Source organism: Glandiceps talaboti, chromosome 8 (assembly GCF_964340395.1).
Source record: "Glandiceps talaboti chromosome 8, keGlaTala1.1, whole genome shotgun sequence".
In the NCBI taxonomy this organism is placed as follows: Eukaryota; Metazoa; Hemichordata; class Enteropneusta; family Spengelidae; genus Glandiceps; species Glandiceps talaboti.
In genome coordinates, this window is record NC_135556.1 from 18,875,244 (window position 1) to 18,890,913 (window position 15,670).

The window sequence follows — 15,670 nt, forward strand, 5'->3', positions numbered from 1 at the left end:
AGTGGTGTACTGGCATGATATGTACCAGATATAGTTATGTAAACTCAGTCAATGATGTACAGGCATATACATAACATGTCAACATTCATCCTACATTTTGAAAAAAATTGCGATAATTCCAAGTTGTAAAATACCTTGACTTTATTTAAAATACATCAGCCATGCCCTAAGCCCCATAAAACCTGAGAACACGCACACATAATACATTGAATAAGCCTCCATTACCATGGATATAAAGTGTGCGCGTAAGATTTTCTATGCATACAACCATTTGTAAATGTGTTATGTTATGCAAACAAATTTATAAACAGTTGTATGTATAGTAAATAGTACATGCATACATACATACATACATACATATGTACGTACGTACTTACGTACATACATACATACATACATACATACACACACATACAGACATACATACATACATACATACATACATACATACACAGACCAACCGACAAACATGCATACATACATACATACATACATACATACATACATACATACATACATACATACATACACATACACACACACAGATGCATGTACATATGTACATACATATGTCTGTCTGTCTGTCGTCTGTCTGTCTTTATGTGTCTGTGTGCTCACATGCATATAACTAGTTTGGGATAACTATCCAAATTGCGATAATTTTTTCGTAACCTGACTGGGATAAATTACACTAAACTCATATGCACAGAAAAATATTCGACATGGTGCATGTGGAACAGGTACGAAAATCGCTTTCTACTCTCAATTCCATAGACCTACAAGTTAGTGGTTGGACATAGGTTGTCCAGGACATATTTTCCGCACGAGTTTTAGAACACTATTTATCCAAAATAATATTATTTAATTCTATCCTGGAGTCATCTCTGGACCAGCTACATTTGGCATTTCTGGTCTGCGTGATAGATGTTTTTGGCTTTCAATCATGCCAAAAAGTCTATTGTGCAATCAATTCTAGAATCACTTTCATTTTCAAAAATGCCAATCATGATACATAATTACATGGTTGGTCTTCAGATAGATATTTTTAAAGTTTCAATTGTACATTTTTCGTGTTCATGGTAGACCTTTTCAGAAAACAATCATGCCAAACATGTAAAAAGTCTAAGTCATAATGTCTTGTCCATAGCTCACAAACAAAAAACAAAAACAAATTTGGACACAAAGACATTTAACAATCTAATATCACAAACATATAGTTATTTGCCAAAGAATCAAGCGACTGATGACATATACTAAAATACCCATATACTAAAATTCCTAGCTGCATATCCCCCATATCTCTCCTTAAATAAAGACACAATCAGACGCTGGAATTACATTTTTGTTTCTATATTATAACCCAAACCTGGGCTATACAATACTTAGTAATACTGATTGGTAGACGTACAGTCCCAACCATTTACTGGAACATCAACTTGAAAGGGACATGCAGTGTTTGGTACAAAAAAATGTATGCCATAGTGTATGGTATTCCCCCATTCCAGTATTCAACACTAGAGGGCGCTATATTCTCCACTTCCGGTTTGCTTTGTACAATAGGCAATTCTATTGAACAAACTTTGATTTGGGCATTTAAAGACACCTTCACACCCAATGTCAGCTCAATAGGCCTAGTAGTTTGGATGAAGATTGAAATACAAAAAGTTGACAGAGGATGATGGATGGACGTTGTGGTCAAAGGTTAGACATCAACCTATACATAAAGCTCCACTGACTGTCTTTGACAGCGGAGCTTAAAAGTAGATGGACAATATTAAAAAAATAAGGCAGTCCATCTAGCTCTATAGCTCTGCTAGCTCTCTCTCTCTCTTAGCAAAGAGACTAGAATCATCTAGGTTTTCTTCCTTTTCTTTGTGGGAATCATTTCATCTTGCTTCCTCTTACTTGGAAGTTTCAAGATTGGTTTTGATTTTCTTTTTTGTGTTTTTGGTGCATCTTTTACAGTAGGTTGGTGATCAAAATTACAAAGTTTCACCAGAAATAAAGTTGGTATGTACAAATAAAGGAAAATGTTGACAGGGTTGTTGTCAAGGTGAAAGGATGTGTCAACCACGTGTGAAGGAGATAGTTCAACATGTGAATGACATGGCTCAACATCTGAAGGAGGTGGCTCAACACCTGAAGAAGATGGCACAACTTTCGAAGGAGGTGGCTCAACATCTGAAGGAGATGGCGCAACTTTGGAAGGAGATGGCGCAACATCTGAAGGAGGTGGCTCAACATCTGAAGAAGATGGCACAACTTTCGAAGGAGGTGGCTCAACATCTGAAGGAGATGGCGCAACTTTGGAAGGAGATGGCTCAACACCTGAAGGAGATGGCTCAACATCTGAAGGAGATGACGCAACTTTTTTTTCCACCAGGCAACCCTCCTTCATTTTCTTAATGGTGTTCTTTGCAACGTGTGTACGAGTGATAACAAGCTTTTCTAAACCCATAAGAGAAATATGGTACACAATCTTATAATCATCTGTTTCAAATACAGACTTTTCTGCAACACTGAGAGCCTGGCCAATAACCTGTGAGATTTTCTTATGTTCCATATGTGTTTTCTTGTAAGGACGCCTCAATGCAGTTGATTTTTTCTCGGGCATACCACTGTTGTTCTACATAACATAAACAAGGAAAGGAGAATCATCAGTTTTGTTGTTTTTGTATGTTCCCACCAAATTTCATGCCAATCTACCCAGTAATTTTGGAGTTTAAGTTTTTTGACCAAAAATCACATTTCTTGACCCAAAACCCACATCTCTGAAGCAATCATTTTCATTTGAACAATTTCCTAACTAGACACCAGAAGTAACATGACCACAAAATATCAAAGCAATATGTCCAGCAGTTTTTGGCTTTAAGTTGTTCACACACACACACACACACACACACACACACACACACACACACACACACACACACACACACACACACACACACACATCCACACAGACAGACACTTAGTGAAGCCTATTGCACTACTGAACCTCCAGTTCAGTTGTGCTAAAAAATTGTTTAGTAATACGACTATCAACTGAAATTAATGAGGTACTTGTATTATTAATACATACCTCACTTAAAATGACTGCATGTGGAATAAGTGTGTGGGGATTATATTCCATTCGAACTTTAGTTATTGCTGTCACTTGTGATCCACAGATTTCAAACCATCTCTTGGTTGCTTCATGTACACTGGAAAGCAATTAGAGTAAATTTTTCCTAGTGAATAACATACATTCAGGTGACAGTTGGCAAAAGTTATGCAAAAATGGTGATATATATGAATCTACATGTACATTGTTTACTTACGCTGAATGCAAAATTAAAAAAAAAGAAGTTTTGCCCTTCGCTTAGTACATGTATGTATACATTTTGCTATTAAATTGTAGAGGGCCCATGTTTACATTAAATGGGTTTGTCTAAAACATACAAATAAATACACCACAAGGACAATGAAATGGTACCACAACTAGTTAGCTACTAGATCTGTGATGTACATGTATATACTTATAGTCAATGGTACCAATAACATAACACAGCTAACTACTAGACAGTTGATTTCCAACAACATATAACACAGCTAGCTATTAGACAGTTGATGTACATACATGTATATAGTCAATGGTACCAATAACATATAACACAACTAGCTATTAGACAGTTGATGTACATACATGTATTAGTCAATGGTACCAATAACATATAACACAACTAGCTACTAGACAGTTGATGTATAAATCAAATAAATTAACTAAGTTTGAACAAACCGGGGAAAAACTTCCACATACTTTTTAAGTTAGATAGAACGACCCACAGCGTAAGTCATGTGGTCAATCCAATGTCATACTAATATTAATATTGATGGTGTTCGAAGTCCCCCCCCCCCACTTACTACCATAAATAAATAATAATAGTGAATAATCACATCTAAACACAAGTTACCTACTTAATATTGTACTCTGCTCTACAGTTTTCACCCACAACGACAAGTACCATCATGTCACGTATAATGACATCAAGAACTTCCTTTCTGCTGTCTTGTTTTTTACAACATGCGATGATTTTCAATATGAGTATTTTTATATCTGTAATAATATGTTCTCTTAATGTTGTTTTTCCCTTGACTTTAACCTCCTTGTGTATGTACTTCTGTGTTATAGAAACAAACACAAAACAGGTGGATTAATATATATTGTAAATATACATTCTTGTATAGTGTATCAATTGAAAAAATACCGCCAATGGCGTTGTAGCACAACTGTACAGTTTTTAACCCTTTCACCACCAGTACCCGGTATACCGGGACACGCTAGGGTGCCCACCAGTACCTGGTATACCGGGACGCCAAAGTTCATTCACCTATCTTGCCGTAAAACCGTTTAATGGCAGCTATTGCTGCAAAATTTGCTGCCATAACTAGTTCCACACATGCGTATTAGCCTTGTTTATATAGTCTGCCATTTTGAACGTATGGTAGGGTATCTAGAGCTACAATCCAAATGACGAGCGATCATAATTTTACGTGCGTTTTTCACCCACAAGATCGAATGTAAACATGGCGGATATAATTATCGGCTCTCATAACATGGTCTACGATATAAATTATGTCACACACACACACACACACAGACAGACAGACAGACAGACAGACAGACAGACAGACAGACACTTTGCCATGCCTATAGCACTACTGAGCCTTCAGTTCAGTTGTGCTAATAAAATCAAATTGAAACTAAAGATAGACCCTTTCAAAACCAATAGTGTTTTTTGAAGAAATGATAGCTTACACTCAATGCAGGATAATCTTCCAAGGATACTGTCTCTAAGTTGAAGGCAATCTCACATTCGTTAAACAGGTTAATCGCATACTTCAGGACTTCATTATTTTCTACAATATATATAATGGGATAATTCGTTAAAGTTGGGGATATTGCTGTGCAATTTTCAAAACAAGGAAGTTTTTGAGGAAAATATCCATCCGCAAATGATACTACATGTACTTACGAACTTGTAAATTCATAACAAATCAGTGTATGCATATACATTAAGGATTTCGCAACGGTATTGTGGGAATGACTTGTACCACACGCAGTAATTACGCTCAACAATCAAGTTGTACTAACATATTATAGCATTTCCTGAAACTTTCAGGCAAGTTATTCTAATACTAAACACCAATATTGTATGTTTACATATTATGGAGAGTCACACTAAGGCCAAAAAAATATATATATCTGGTTCTGGTCAGCGTGCGTGCCCTGAATACCCCTGCGTCGATCCTTTTTTTTTCGATAATTTTTGCTTTCCTGTTCCTAATGTAGTACACTCTGATTAATTTATGATCGTAGGAGCAGGTTGCGTTTGCAGGGTTAACCAACTTTTTGTATGTGAACGTCACTTGATTCTGCAAAATTCAAAACTGCGTTCAGTTTTTATGGTCAAACATGTTTGATCGAGGCTACATTGTACATTTAATCAAGTAACATCAACAACAAGCCATCGAAGATGACTCACGCCCCACAATGGATGTTTTCAGAGAATTGCCACCAGTCATGTTTGTGTGATGTACATGTATAATAAAGTTTTAGTAAATTCCTTGCATTGCGGGAACATACTCGCAAAATTTGTGGGCACACACACAATGTTGTTTACCTTTCTCGTGTATGTAGAATGATGCAAATGTTCAAACTAACTCACATGGGGATGTGATAATGTCACAATGTATATATGAACTCCACGGGTGGGAGCACAGAATTCTGTGCTCGGTGGTGAACTTTAACCAGACGTACAATGTACACATATGGCAATAACTTTTAATGCTAATCACAATACAGACTTCAAGAACTACTCTAACAAAAGTGCATCAGACACAAGTTGACATCTAGTCTAGTTCCAATACAATATCATTACTGTAAATAAAAAAATTGTTATGACTACAAAATGTACATGTACATGTGTAGTAAAGTTGGCCTCCAGACTGGTTGACATCAAGTGTGGCTAAAAAAGAACAGTGTGTCGAGTGTAAGTGAGTGTCGAGAAGAGTGTACTTCATAAATGACATTATCACATAAATACGTGCATATCTTCTACTGTGTGGCATCAAACAGGGGGTGATTTCAGAGCATATCACCCCTGTTCTACCGGAACTTTTTTTGCTCATGCTACGATCAAGTTATCGTAATAATATTGGTGTACTTTCGAAATGTAAATACACAGTGTGACACATTACATACATCATTGGATGGCATGAGTTTTATGCATAGACGCTCCTTTATTTGTATTTAATAGATTTGATATATTTTATCGAAAAATCATGTAGATTGTGGCAATATTTATGGTTCGACGGTAAGCTTATTTCCGATTTAACGTTGAATTCTGTGCTCCTAACTTACACATTCCGAGCGAATAAAATAAAAACAAAAGTTGCATTCAGACAATGTTCACCTACGTTTCGAAACTACATTTGATATGACACGTACATCTCAAGGCTACAATAGTCTGAATAGATAACTTTGATCGAGAACCACGCCACAGTTTGTATGTGTACCTAGCTTGACCTCGCAACCAGTAACGCGCACAACTTTGTAATTTACATAGCCGTCGAATGCAGTGTTTTGCTATGCGATGAAAAATAAGTCCCTTGCAGTTTTCATAAAATTTGAGCCAAAATTGTTGAAAAAATATTTTTTAAAACATTATGTGATAAATATATAATCCCACAAAATCTATGTTAGTTTGGCGTCATGCCTTGTATTTATCGAATCTGTATTAGTCCGTGACATCTCAATAACATATAACAAAACTGAGCTAGCTATTAGACAGGTGATGTACATTATGTATAGCCATCTCAGTAGCTGTAAATTACATGCCAAACCTGATGCTGTTGACTTCGAGTAGCATTCTTCAACATCGTCAAATAAAATCGGAGTGTCTTGCGACCGGCGCCTGTCAGCAGACTCGGACGCAGCGGACGTGCTCGTGACAGGTTCAGGATTTTTACGGAATCGATGTGTATTGATATGATAAACACGCTCTGGTTACCTTTGAATATTCACAATAATGAATGTTATTGATGCAACAGACTAAGTTTTTTTAGATTAATTACCTTTACCGTTGCACACTGATGGATCGTGTTCTGCGTAAGTCATACATCATACATGCGGCCATAACTTTAACGTGGCATTGTGCATGTGTGTACGCCCGGTTGTTGGAAAAAACATGAGCTATCACACGTAAGTTAACAGTTTTGAGAACTGATATAATGTTTGAGCAATCAATTTCAAAGGTAATAAGAACGTGTATTTGATGCCGAAACACGTCGCAAGGGACATCAAAAGCCTGGTCAAAGGTCACACCTGTCACCAGCACAACGTTCTGGTGACCTCCGCCTGTCAGCAGACTCGGCCAAAAAAAATATAACAGCATTACATACATTTTGATAAAATGGTGACCGATCAGTCCGATCATGTTTTTCTGTTCAATTTTACTCTGAAAACACTTTAGTTAGTAGTTTGACATCATAAATCATGCGACATATTTTCCAAAATGTATGTAAGCATGAGGTTTAGGAGTCCTCAACAGTAAGGAATATATAGTAAGTCTCATGTATTACGATATTTCGTCCAGTTTAGTTTGAAACAATTTTAGTGGGTACTTATTGGGGATGTTACTTGCTTAAATGTACCCTTTATCAAACATGTTTGACTGTAAAAACAGAACACTGAATTCCTGGGGGTGGGGGGGGGCTACTCCCCTTATACAAGTATACGTATATGTGCCGCCCTTTGGGGTGCATTTTCTAGCCCTTTTGGTCTAAAATGTTTTTTCCGAGTTGAAGAGTCTAAAATGGGGTCCACTTTCCATTATTTTTTATTTTGCTTGGTCTAAAAAAAAATTTGGTCTATTGTCCTTACCAAATCGTAATTGCCACACAGTGCCCCCAAAGGAAAATGTAGCTAGGTCTAAACTTTCATCTTTTAGAAACCTGTAATGGTCTAAAATGGGGTCTTGATTTTTGGTCAAAGTGGGTCTGAAATGGGGCCTGGGGTTTCCAGAACTGGCCACACACCCCTACCAGAGTTGGCCACTGGTACCGCCCCCGGGGCTGAATTAGGAAGGGCCGTGCCAGGTCACGCGCGACAAGCCAAGCATGATGCTTACACATGTTACACATGTTACAGGACTTGGGTTCAACATGTTCAAAGGGTTAATGCACATACCTATTAAATGTTTCAAGGTTGACTTGTCCACGACGCCATCTTGTATAATTCTTGGTGGGTCTAATTCAAAGGTTTTATTTAGCGTTGGTGTGGACATAAATAGTGTGTCCATTATACGGTGTATGATGACATCCTGGCGATTTTCGAATAGGAAACGAGCAGCATATTCTGCAGGAGCCTTTCTGCCCCTGTGTAAATTGAAGTTCAATAGATGATGGTGCGTTGCATCCCACGTACTAGTCGAAGGAGCACGAACACTCGATCCCGAATCAGTACCACTAGCTGCTGCTGATCCGCCGAAAGGACAGGTAGGCGACGAAGTCGGACGTAATTTGAAAAGTGGGTGACATGTATGGCTACTGTCGATACTTGAAGTTGTACTTGAAACACATTTCCTTCTTTTCGATAACCCTACATCACTCGACATTATCGTACTACACTGACAGGCGGGTCACGCTCATAGAGGATCATGGACGAGTGTGAAGCTACCATCACATTCATATTCATATTCACTTTCAAAACTTGACCTCTATGCTCAATGTGAATATGATGATAGCTTCACACGTTCATCATCAGATTCGAAGTCTTCCGAATGGGTACGAAATCGCGTTCGGCAAATCACATATCCTTCATTGGCAGTTTGAAATCATGTGATTGTAATTACTTTTCACTTGATCTGCGTGGATTTGCATGCTCTCTCTTTATTTTTGCCAAAGTATCAATCCAATTTGCACCATGAATTATTGTTGTCATATAAAAAACTAATTTGGATGTTTAGTATGCCTTTCCCATATCTTTGAAAATGAAATATCAATATATGGGTGTACAAAAAACCTGTATGAGTAATGTAATAAAATACAGCCTGGCTGGGTGTGTTTTGAATCCGTGCTTAAAGCTCTTGTATATTTTTTGAGTTGTATACATGTGTAATTGTTGTAGGGTACAGTGTAGTAGTAATATCTGTATTTCATTGTATTTGAACATGGGGGGGGGGGGCATTTTTTTCATGCATGGTAAAGGGGGTGGGTCAGAATTTTTTGTGTCTATATTTTTCATGTGTTTGAATTTTGAAAAGCACCGCCCCCCCCCCCCGTTAATTCTGTCCAGTCCCTTATTAGCAGTTAGCAGTCATGGATTGAAAAGGGTAGGTTTCAGACAGTAAGAAAAAATGGAGCCATCGGGGTAGGTCAGCCATGTACATGCATACATACATACATACATACATACATACATACATACATACATACATACATACATACATACATACATACACCATATAAATATAATCCATGATTACAACATACAACATATATATTTAGTTCTGTATTTTAGTGACAGTGTGCTGTGCTGTACACGTACAAACGATTCGAGGAATAACCTATGTCAGGGAAGTTCATGTTTTGCTATGGGTACGTACGAGGACAAGATGAATGGACACTTAATTCTCTTCCATTATGGGGAAAAACCTGTCTACCCTTTCTAACAAATCCATTATCACATCTCTAATTTCATCTTGATCATGAGGCACTATACCACCATACTCTTCGGGACGTTGCAGAAAGTTTCTCAGCGTCGTTGACGACAAATCGTAACTTTGTTGTTCTCTTGCCAGTAGATAATCAAGAAGACGTTCGATGCATCTACTTGCTGCAGACACTGCTGCAACGTATTTTATTGAAGTTCGAGAACTATGTGACTTTCCAGTAGGTATGTTAAAATTCTGTTTGTAACGGCTAAAGTCATCCATGAAATGTCGCTTGACAATCCTGTCAATTTCTGTGGGGGGAAAAGAAAGCACGGTGTTTAAAAAATGGGTCGTTTATTTTTTAGATGCAAATTTTAAAGAAATATGATATTGGTTAGTAAATCGAACTGATCGATAAGTGAGATTTACAATCGAAACGAGTTTACAAATGAAACTTTCTACTCACACAGCAAAAACAGTCATGGAATCAAAATCTTTTTGATTCTCAGCTTCGGAATTTTCATTTGTACCTATAAACCCAGAGTCTGTATGAACATTCATTCTCGCAATGAATACAGTTATCGCATTACACAGTACTGTTCAATATTGTTAACTGTTCATGTATATTGATTGGATTCTCACCTCGTAAAGAAAACCTTACATTTCGGAGTTTGATTATAAATGCGGCAGTCATGTTTGACTTTGATAGAGACAATATGCGACCTGTCACCAAGACTGTCTTGCCTACACACCCTGTCGAATCTTTTTAAATATGGTCTGTAATGCAGAGAAACACAGTCTGGTTCTTTACTTGTTGAACCCCGTAAATGGTAAGATTATAACAAGGAATGCAACTATGTGCCTTAGGGAGCCTTCGGTATATTTCAAGAGAGGCGGGGGAAACCAAGTCCGGTCTGTGGTATAAAATGTGACCCAAACGCAAGTCCATTGTGCTACAAAGAAAAACATTGTGCAACTAAGAATGTAAGCAATCCAAGATGTCTCATGACGAACTGGTAAATCAATGGTCACAAAATACATACACCATGCACGACTAGTAGAAAGTTTAGCATGAATTCTCACCTTTAATACTAGGAACAAAATTGCCAGAGTATATCATTGCAGTATTTCGTTATTTTCAAGAACCATTAAGTTTTAACTGAATATTTTTAGACAGTCACTCTAAAAAAGGATAAAGTGGGCTTACCTATGTACATATCTACTGAAAATACAGAGTCCATATCCGCACACAATCTTCTTGCCATGTGTTTCATTTCAGCTCCAAGAACTCTCTCCCAATTTCCTATCTGTAACTCTTGGGAGTCTAAACTGGATGAGATGTATTGCATGAATGATTCCCTGGTGTCAATGGCAAGTAATACACATTTCATGCTAATCAATTTACGGCGGGACTGATCTTCTTCTGTGAGGGCTAGACGGAGAGATTCTTTGTTGCCACACAAAATAGTAGGAATGTATAAAATGATGACTTGTAATCTCTGTTGCGTTACAAATAACACGTCGTCTGCAATACGACCAAACATATTCTTTTTGATAATGAAATAGTGGCGACAGTGTCCACGTAATAGGTATCGATTTAAGCGGTTCAAAATATCCAATACACGATGAACAACAAGATCATAAGTCCATTGCTCCCGGGGGATTGCTTCTAATGTCCAGAAGAAGACTGTCTTTAGATGGTACGATTTGATCCCTTCTTGACCGGGACGCCGTAAGAATAATTTATAAATTTGTTTGACAAGGAGATATGGTAGTTTCTGCTCTTCAGTGAGATCTTTCATGAGCACGCGTTCTGCTGCACTGAAGGACAGTCGCCAAAGTAATGTCTTTCGAAATTCATCCGCTTTGTTTGGAGGTCTAGGAACAACACTGCAGCCTTCGTCAAGCAAATTATTTATAAGGATTTTAGATGGCCAACCACTTTTTCTGTGACGGTAAACCCATTCCATGGCAAATGACGGCCACGCAAAACATGGCAAAGCTATTGTTAAATCCAATGTTAAAATGCCATCATCTGTCTTCAACATCATTTGTATGGCTGGCAGCTCTCGGACAACAAGGATTGGCTTCAAATTCGGCTGCTTACCTCTAGATGTTTCAGTGTCGGACCTCATCGGTTTGTAGCCTTGGTATTCCAATACCATCTGGAATTCGTTAAGTACTTCAGTTGGAGACAAATAGTACTTCTTCCGGGCGTCCTCTCTTTTCTCTAAAACACCATATAGTGCTTGTACTAATGGTTGGTCACTTGGAATTGTCAAATATGCATGTCCCGGATATTTATTACTAAAATCAAGGTCGACAAATCTGACCCCCTCTTCAATGTCTTTCATTTTAAATATCCCTTTATCTTGGTTATCATCAGTTTCACGTGCTACTAAAGAAGTCAGTCTCAAGTTTATGTCCAGTTCATCAAAAATAAAGTCGCTCCCCTTGGATAAACAACGAATTTCTGGAAAAGACAATCCCTCAAAGTTGCTTCCTACAGGTGTTATCTTGATATTGGTCATTTGCCAATATTGCGACCGTCGAGTGCTCGTACCAAGAAATTTTCCGATAACTTTGAAATGTTGTTTGTACTTTTCTTCAAAACTTTTTCTCATGTGAAACAAAGTTGACAAATGACTATGAACGGCTGGATACCACGAGATTCTTTGAGCAACTTGACCCCAACTGCGTTTACTTGGTAACTTTGTCATCGTGACTACTAAGTAGTATCACTGGCTAATAAAAAAAATGAAATGAGAACAGAATGAGAAAAGAAATCATTACTTGGACGTACCATGATGTTTGTCATTTGTTTGATTGCGAGTAGGCAGGTAGCACTGAAACAGTAAGGCCTAGTAAAATATTGTGTGGTTCCGATTACGCTCAATTTTAGAATAGGTGGATTTGGTAGATTTTATTTATACAATTTTTTTCATATGTGAGTGTCTAGTTCAGGTAGAATATGTTTTCCATTGTTTTCCATATGGTCTCTGTGTCATTGGTTTCTTCTCATCAGATGTACAGCCATTAATACAGATTGGAAGAACAGTTTTATTTTGTCTTTTTAATAAGTTGATGTCAGTTTCCGCAACCACTATTTCTTGCGAGACTTCACAATTTTCGCAATTTATAATTTTTTTCTCAAATTCGTAAAAAAGAATTTAGGGTCGGCAGTGAAAAACAAGGTGGGTTGGGTAACCGGAACCAAACAATTTTTAGGCCTAACCGTAAGTGATAATACAAAGACTAGACGAAAGTACTGCATCTCAAAATGTTACCCTTGACTCCAATAGCACTATATAATTATTGAAGATGTTCATATTGAACACAGGTTATCATGATAACAATATATGAGTCACAGTAAACAGGTTCACAAGCTTAATGTTATACTCCTACCCGTCTCGTCTCCATTGTTTCGGACAAACTAACAGACGTTTACCCCTGTTAAATCCACTAAATGGGCTGGATCAGTCCTATAACTATTAGTAAGAGATAGAGCTTGGGCCATGGTTACATTACTGAAAAAAAGTCAAGCTATTGTGATATAGGCCAAAACAAAATTAAAACGCAAATGTTAAATATCGTAGTTTTTACATAGACCCATTGAGTCATGGATCCAAGGTCTGTACAGTGTTTACATACAGTAATAGAACAACAGCTTTATGTTAGCCATAAACTATGGCGCCCACTGTACAACAAGGTATGTGGTTGAGTCATAACCTGTAGTCTTTAGCGACATACCTTTGTGTGATGCGTCGTTAAAGTGTAGTTGCATACTATGCCTTGCTGTTATCCAAGTAGTCAATGTAGTATGGAGGCCAAAGTGTCCAGGAATGTTTCTCAATGACATGCAGTTGAATAAAACAGTGTTGGGCTAGTAGCGGAAAAAGTTGCCGAACTTGCCAACTGTCTCTGTATTATTTCAGTAGCAGTAAAAACAATTATGTTGTATATGCGGAAGTAGAGCTTCATAATGTAAAGGCGGTGGTGACTCACCCCAAGACGCCGTGTCTGCTAAGGAGGCCTTCAGTAATTACAAGGGAGGGGAGGGGGAATTGGGGAGGGTCATGTTTTAGAAAATGGAAAATTAGGGGAGAGCCGCATTTTACTTTGTCTCATTTTTTAAATCTAAATTTTCATTATTTTGTGATTTGGCATGATCCCAACACTGGCACATGTTCCAAATGCTGCTACTACCACATCCTACCACTGCCACCATTGTAAGGTAATCAGTGAAATACGGTGATAACTGTTAGCTGAGGTGTCAGGAGAGGAGCGGGTCTCACAGTAGTAAAGGGAATAACGTGGTGGAGTGGAGATGTTGACCTCATGAGGTAGTCAGTTGTGTGCTCATCTCGTCCTTGGGAGTTCTGGCCTTCATAGCAACCAATTAGATCCAAACACAGGCATTGATTTAATACAAACACAAACTAACTGTGATGGTATCGAGAAATTCCCTGTCTTTAGTGCGGGGATTCGAACCCAGGATCTCCAAACTTAATTACTAAGTCTAACAACTACGCCACAGGGAGGCGGTGAAAAAACAAAATATTTTTTCACTGAAATATTGAACAGCGGAGGGTCATATTTTATAGAAAGGATATTGAGGGAGGGTCACTTGTTAACACAACGGACTAGAGGGAGGGACACACTTAACCTTAATGCCACAGACTAGGGTTGATTTTCCCCCCCCCCCCGTAATTACTGAAGGCTCCCTAAGGAGTTATTATGGCTTAGTATCTTATTGTGTTGATTAAGGAGCTTGGTGAATTAAGGAACTTGGTGAATAATGATCTAGTCAATAGCAATACGAAAACCATTTATTTGTGTAAGTATTTGCATATTAAAGGTTGTTGGACGGACGTTGGCAAATAGAGATTCAGTATTTGACGACTATACGTCTTCTTAGTAATATATCACCCTATTGTGATATAAATTCAAACGAACAATGTCCATTTTACCGTATAATAATACCACCCACGCCACCCCAATCTACGAAGCGATCCCGGAAACATGTATTATCGACATATATACTACACGCCTTTCCTTCAAAAAGAACATCAATTATTAGTGAAGTTTACGTAATAAGACAACGATGTTGTAGCTGTCTTTCTGGGTTTTTCTTTTCGAAAACATCGTGTACAGCAAAGCAAAACACACGGAATTACTGTTTTCAAAAGCAACGTCTTTCATGAGACAGTTATTGTCTGACCTTGTTCATCGATTGCATAGTTTTACATGACATGACATTTCATTGCCTTTCAAACCTAATAAAAATTGATGTTTCATTCACTGTCGAATTGGCTTGGTGTAATATTTGAAATATGCTAACGTTTACACTCACACCATTCATGTATACAATTCACGCTCCGTATATAATGAATTAATGAATGCCCGGGCTCCACCTTGTTGTTTGGAACGCACTGTCGAGCTAAGTGGCTGACCCTCTGTTACCTTGGTTACCACAGTAGGAAAAACAAAATATAGCACGTACTTTCGTCTTGGACTATTCGGTTTAAGATTGTACATTGCCTTACCCCCCCCCCCACAATCATTTAATATTCAGAACATATATACACATCATCGCCGTGTCTACACAAAAATAAGAACTGTTTATTCAAGTCCTGACACTTACATTGGTCTAGAACAAGTGCAATGTTGAAGGCATGATTCAAAGTAAAATACGTGCCAGATATGTATATTTTGATTAGAAGCACTCACTGGATATTATTTAAACTATAGTAGAGTTACTATAGTAACCAATACTTACCCCTAACATGTAACCTCAATAACAGAAACTTGGTATTGTAACTGTGTATGCAAACAAACTTACGCCGTCACTATTCTCACAGTCTAGTCACGGTTCCGTTATTTCAATGGTATAGCACCTCGAGGTCATGCAGTCCCGTCTGGGGCAAAACAGCTCAGACTACAGTGACTACCTGCTACACTGTGCAGACTACAGT

At 37.9% G+C, this 15,670-nt stretch overlaps 1 protein-coding gene across 1 annotated transcript; it reads right to left on the reverse strand.

Moving 5' to 3' along the window:
- Positions 1-1,320: 1,320 nt before the first annotated feature.
- Positions 1,321-8,755, reverse strand: LOC144439300 (uncharacterized). Its single transcript, XM_078128579.1, has 5 exons — positions 8,231-8,755; positions 4,799-4,899; positions 3,958-4,160; positions 3,083-3,203; positions 1,321-2,626 (listed from the first exon to the last, which is right to left on the reverse strand). Exons 1-5 carry the CDS (start codon positions 8,655-8,657, stop codon positions 1,853-1,855), a joined length of 1,626 nt encoding a protein of 541 aa, XP_077984705.1. The 5' UTR covers positions 8,658-8,755; the 3' UTR covers positions 1,321-1,852.
- Positions 8,756-15,670: the final 6,915 nt, after the last annotated feature.

Coding starts and splice junctions, on each gene's coding strand:
- LOC144439300 (XM_078128579.1), bottom strand. CDS start 8,657: ATGTCGAGTGATGTAGGGTTATCGAAAAGAAGGAAATGTGTTTCAAGT. Junction 4,161..4,798: donor AAGATTATCCTGCATTGAGT/GTAAGCTATCAT, acceptor TCTATAACACAG/AAGTACATACACAAGGAGGT. Junction 2,627..3,082: donor ATGCAGTCATTTTAAGTGAG/GTATGTATTAAT, acceptor TATGTTATGTAG/AACAACAGTGGTATGCCCGA.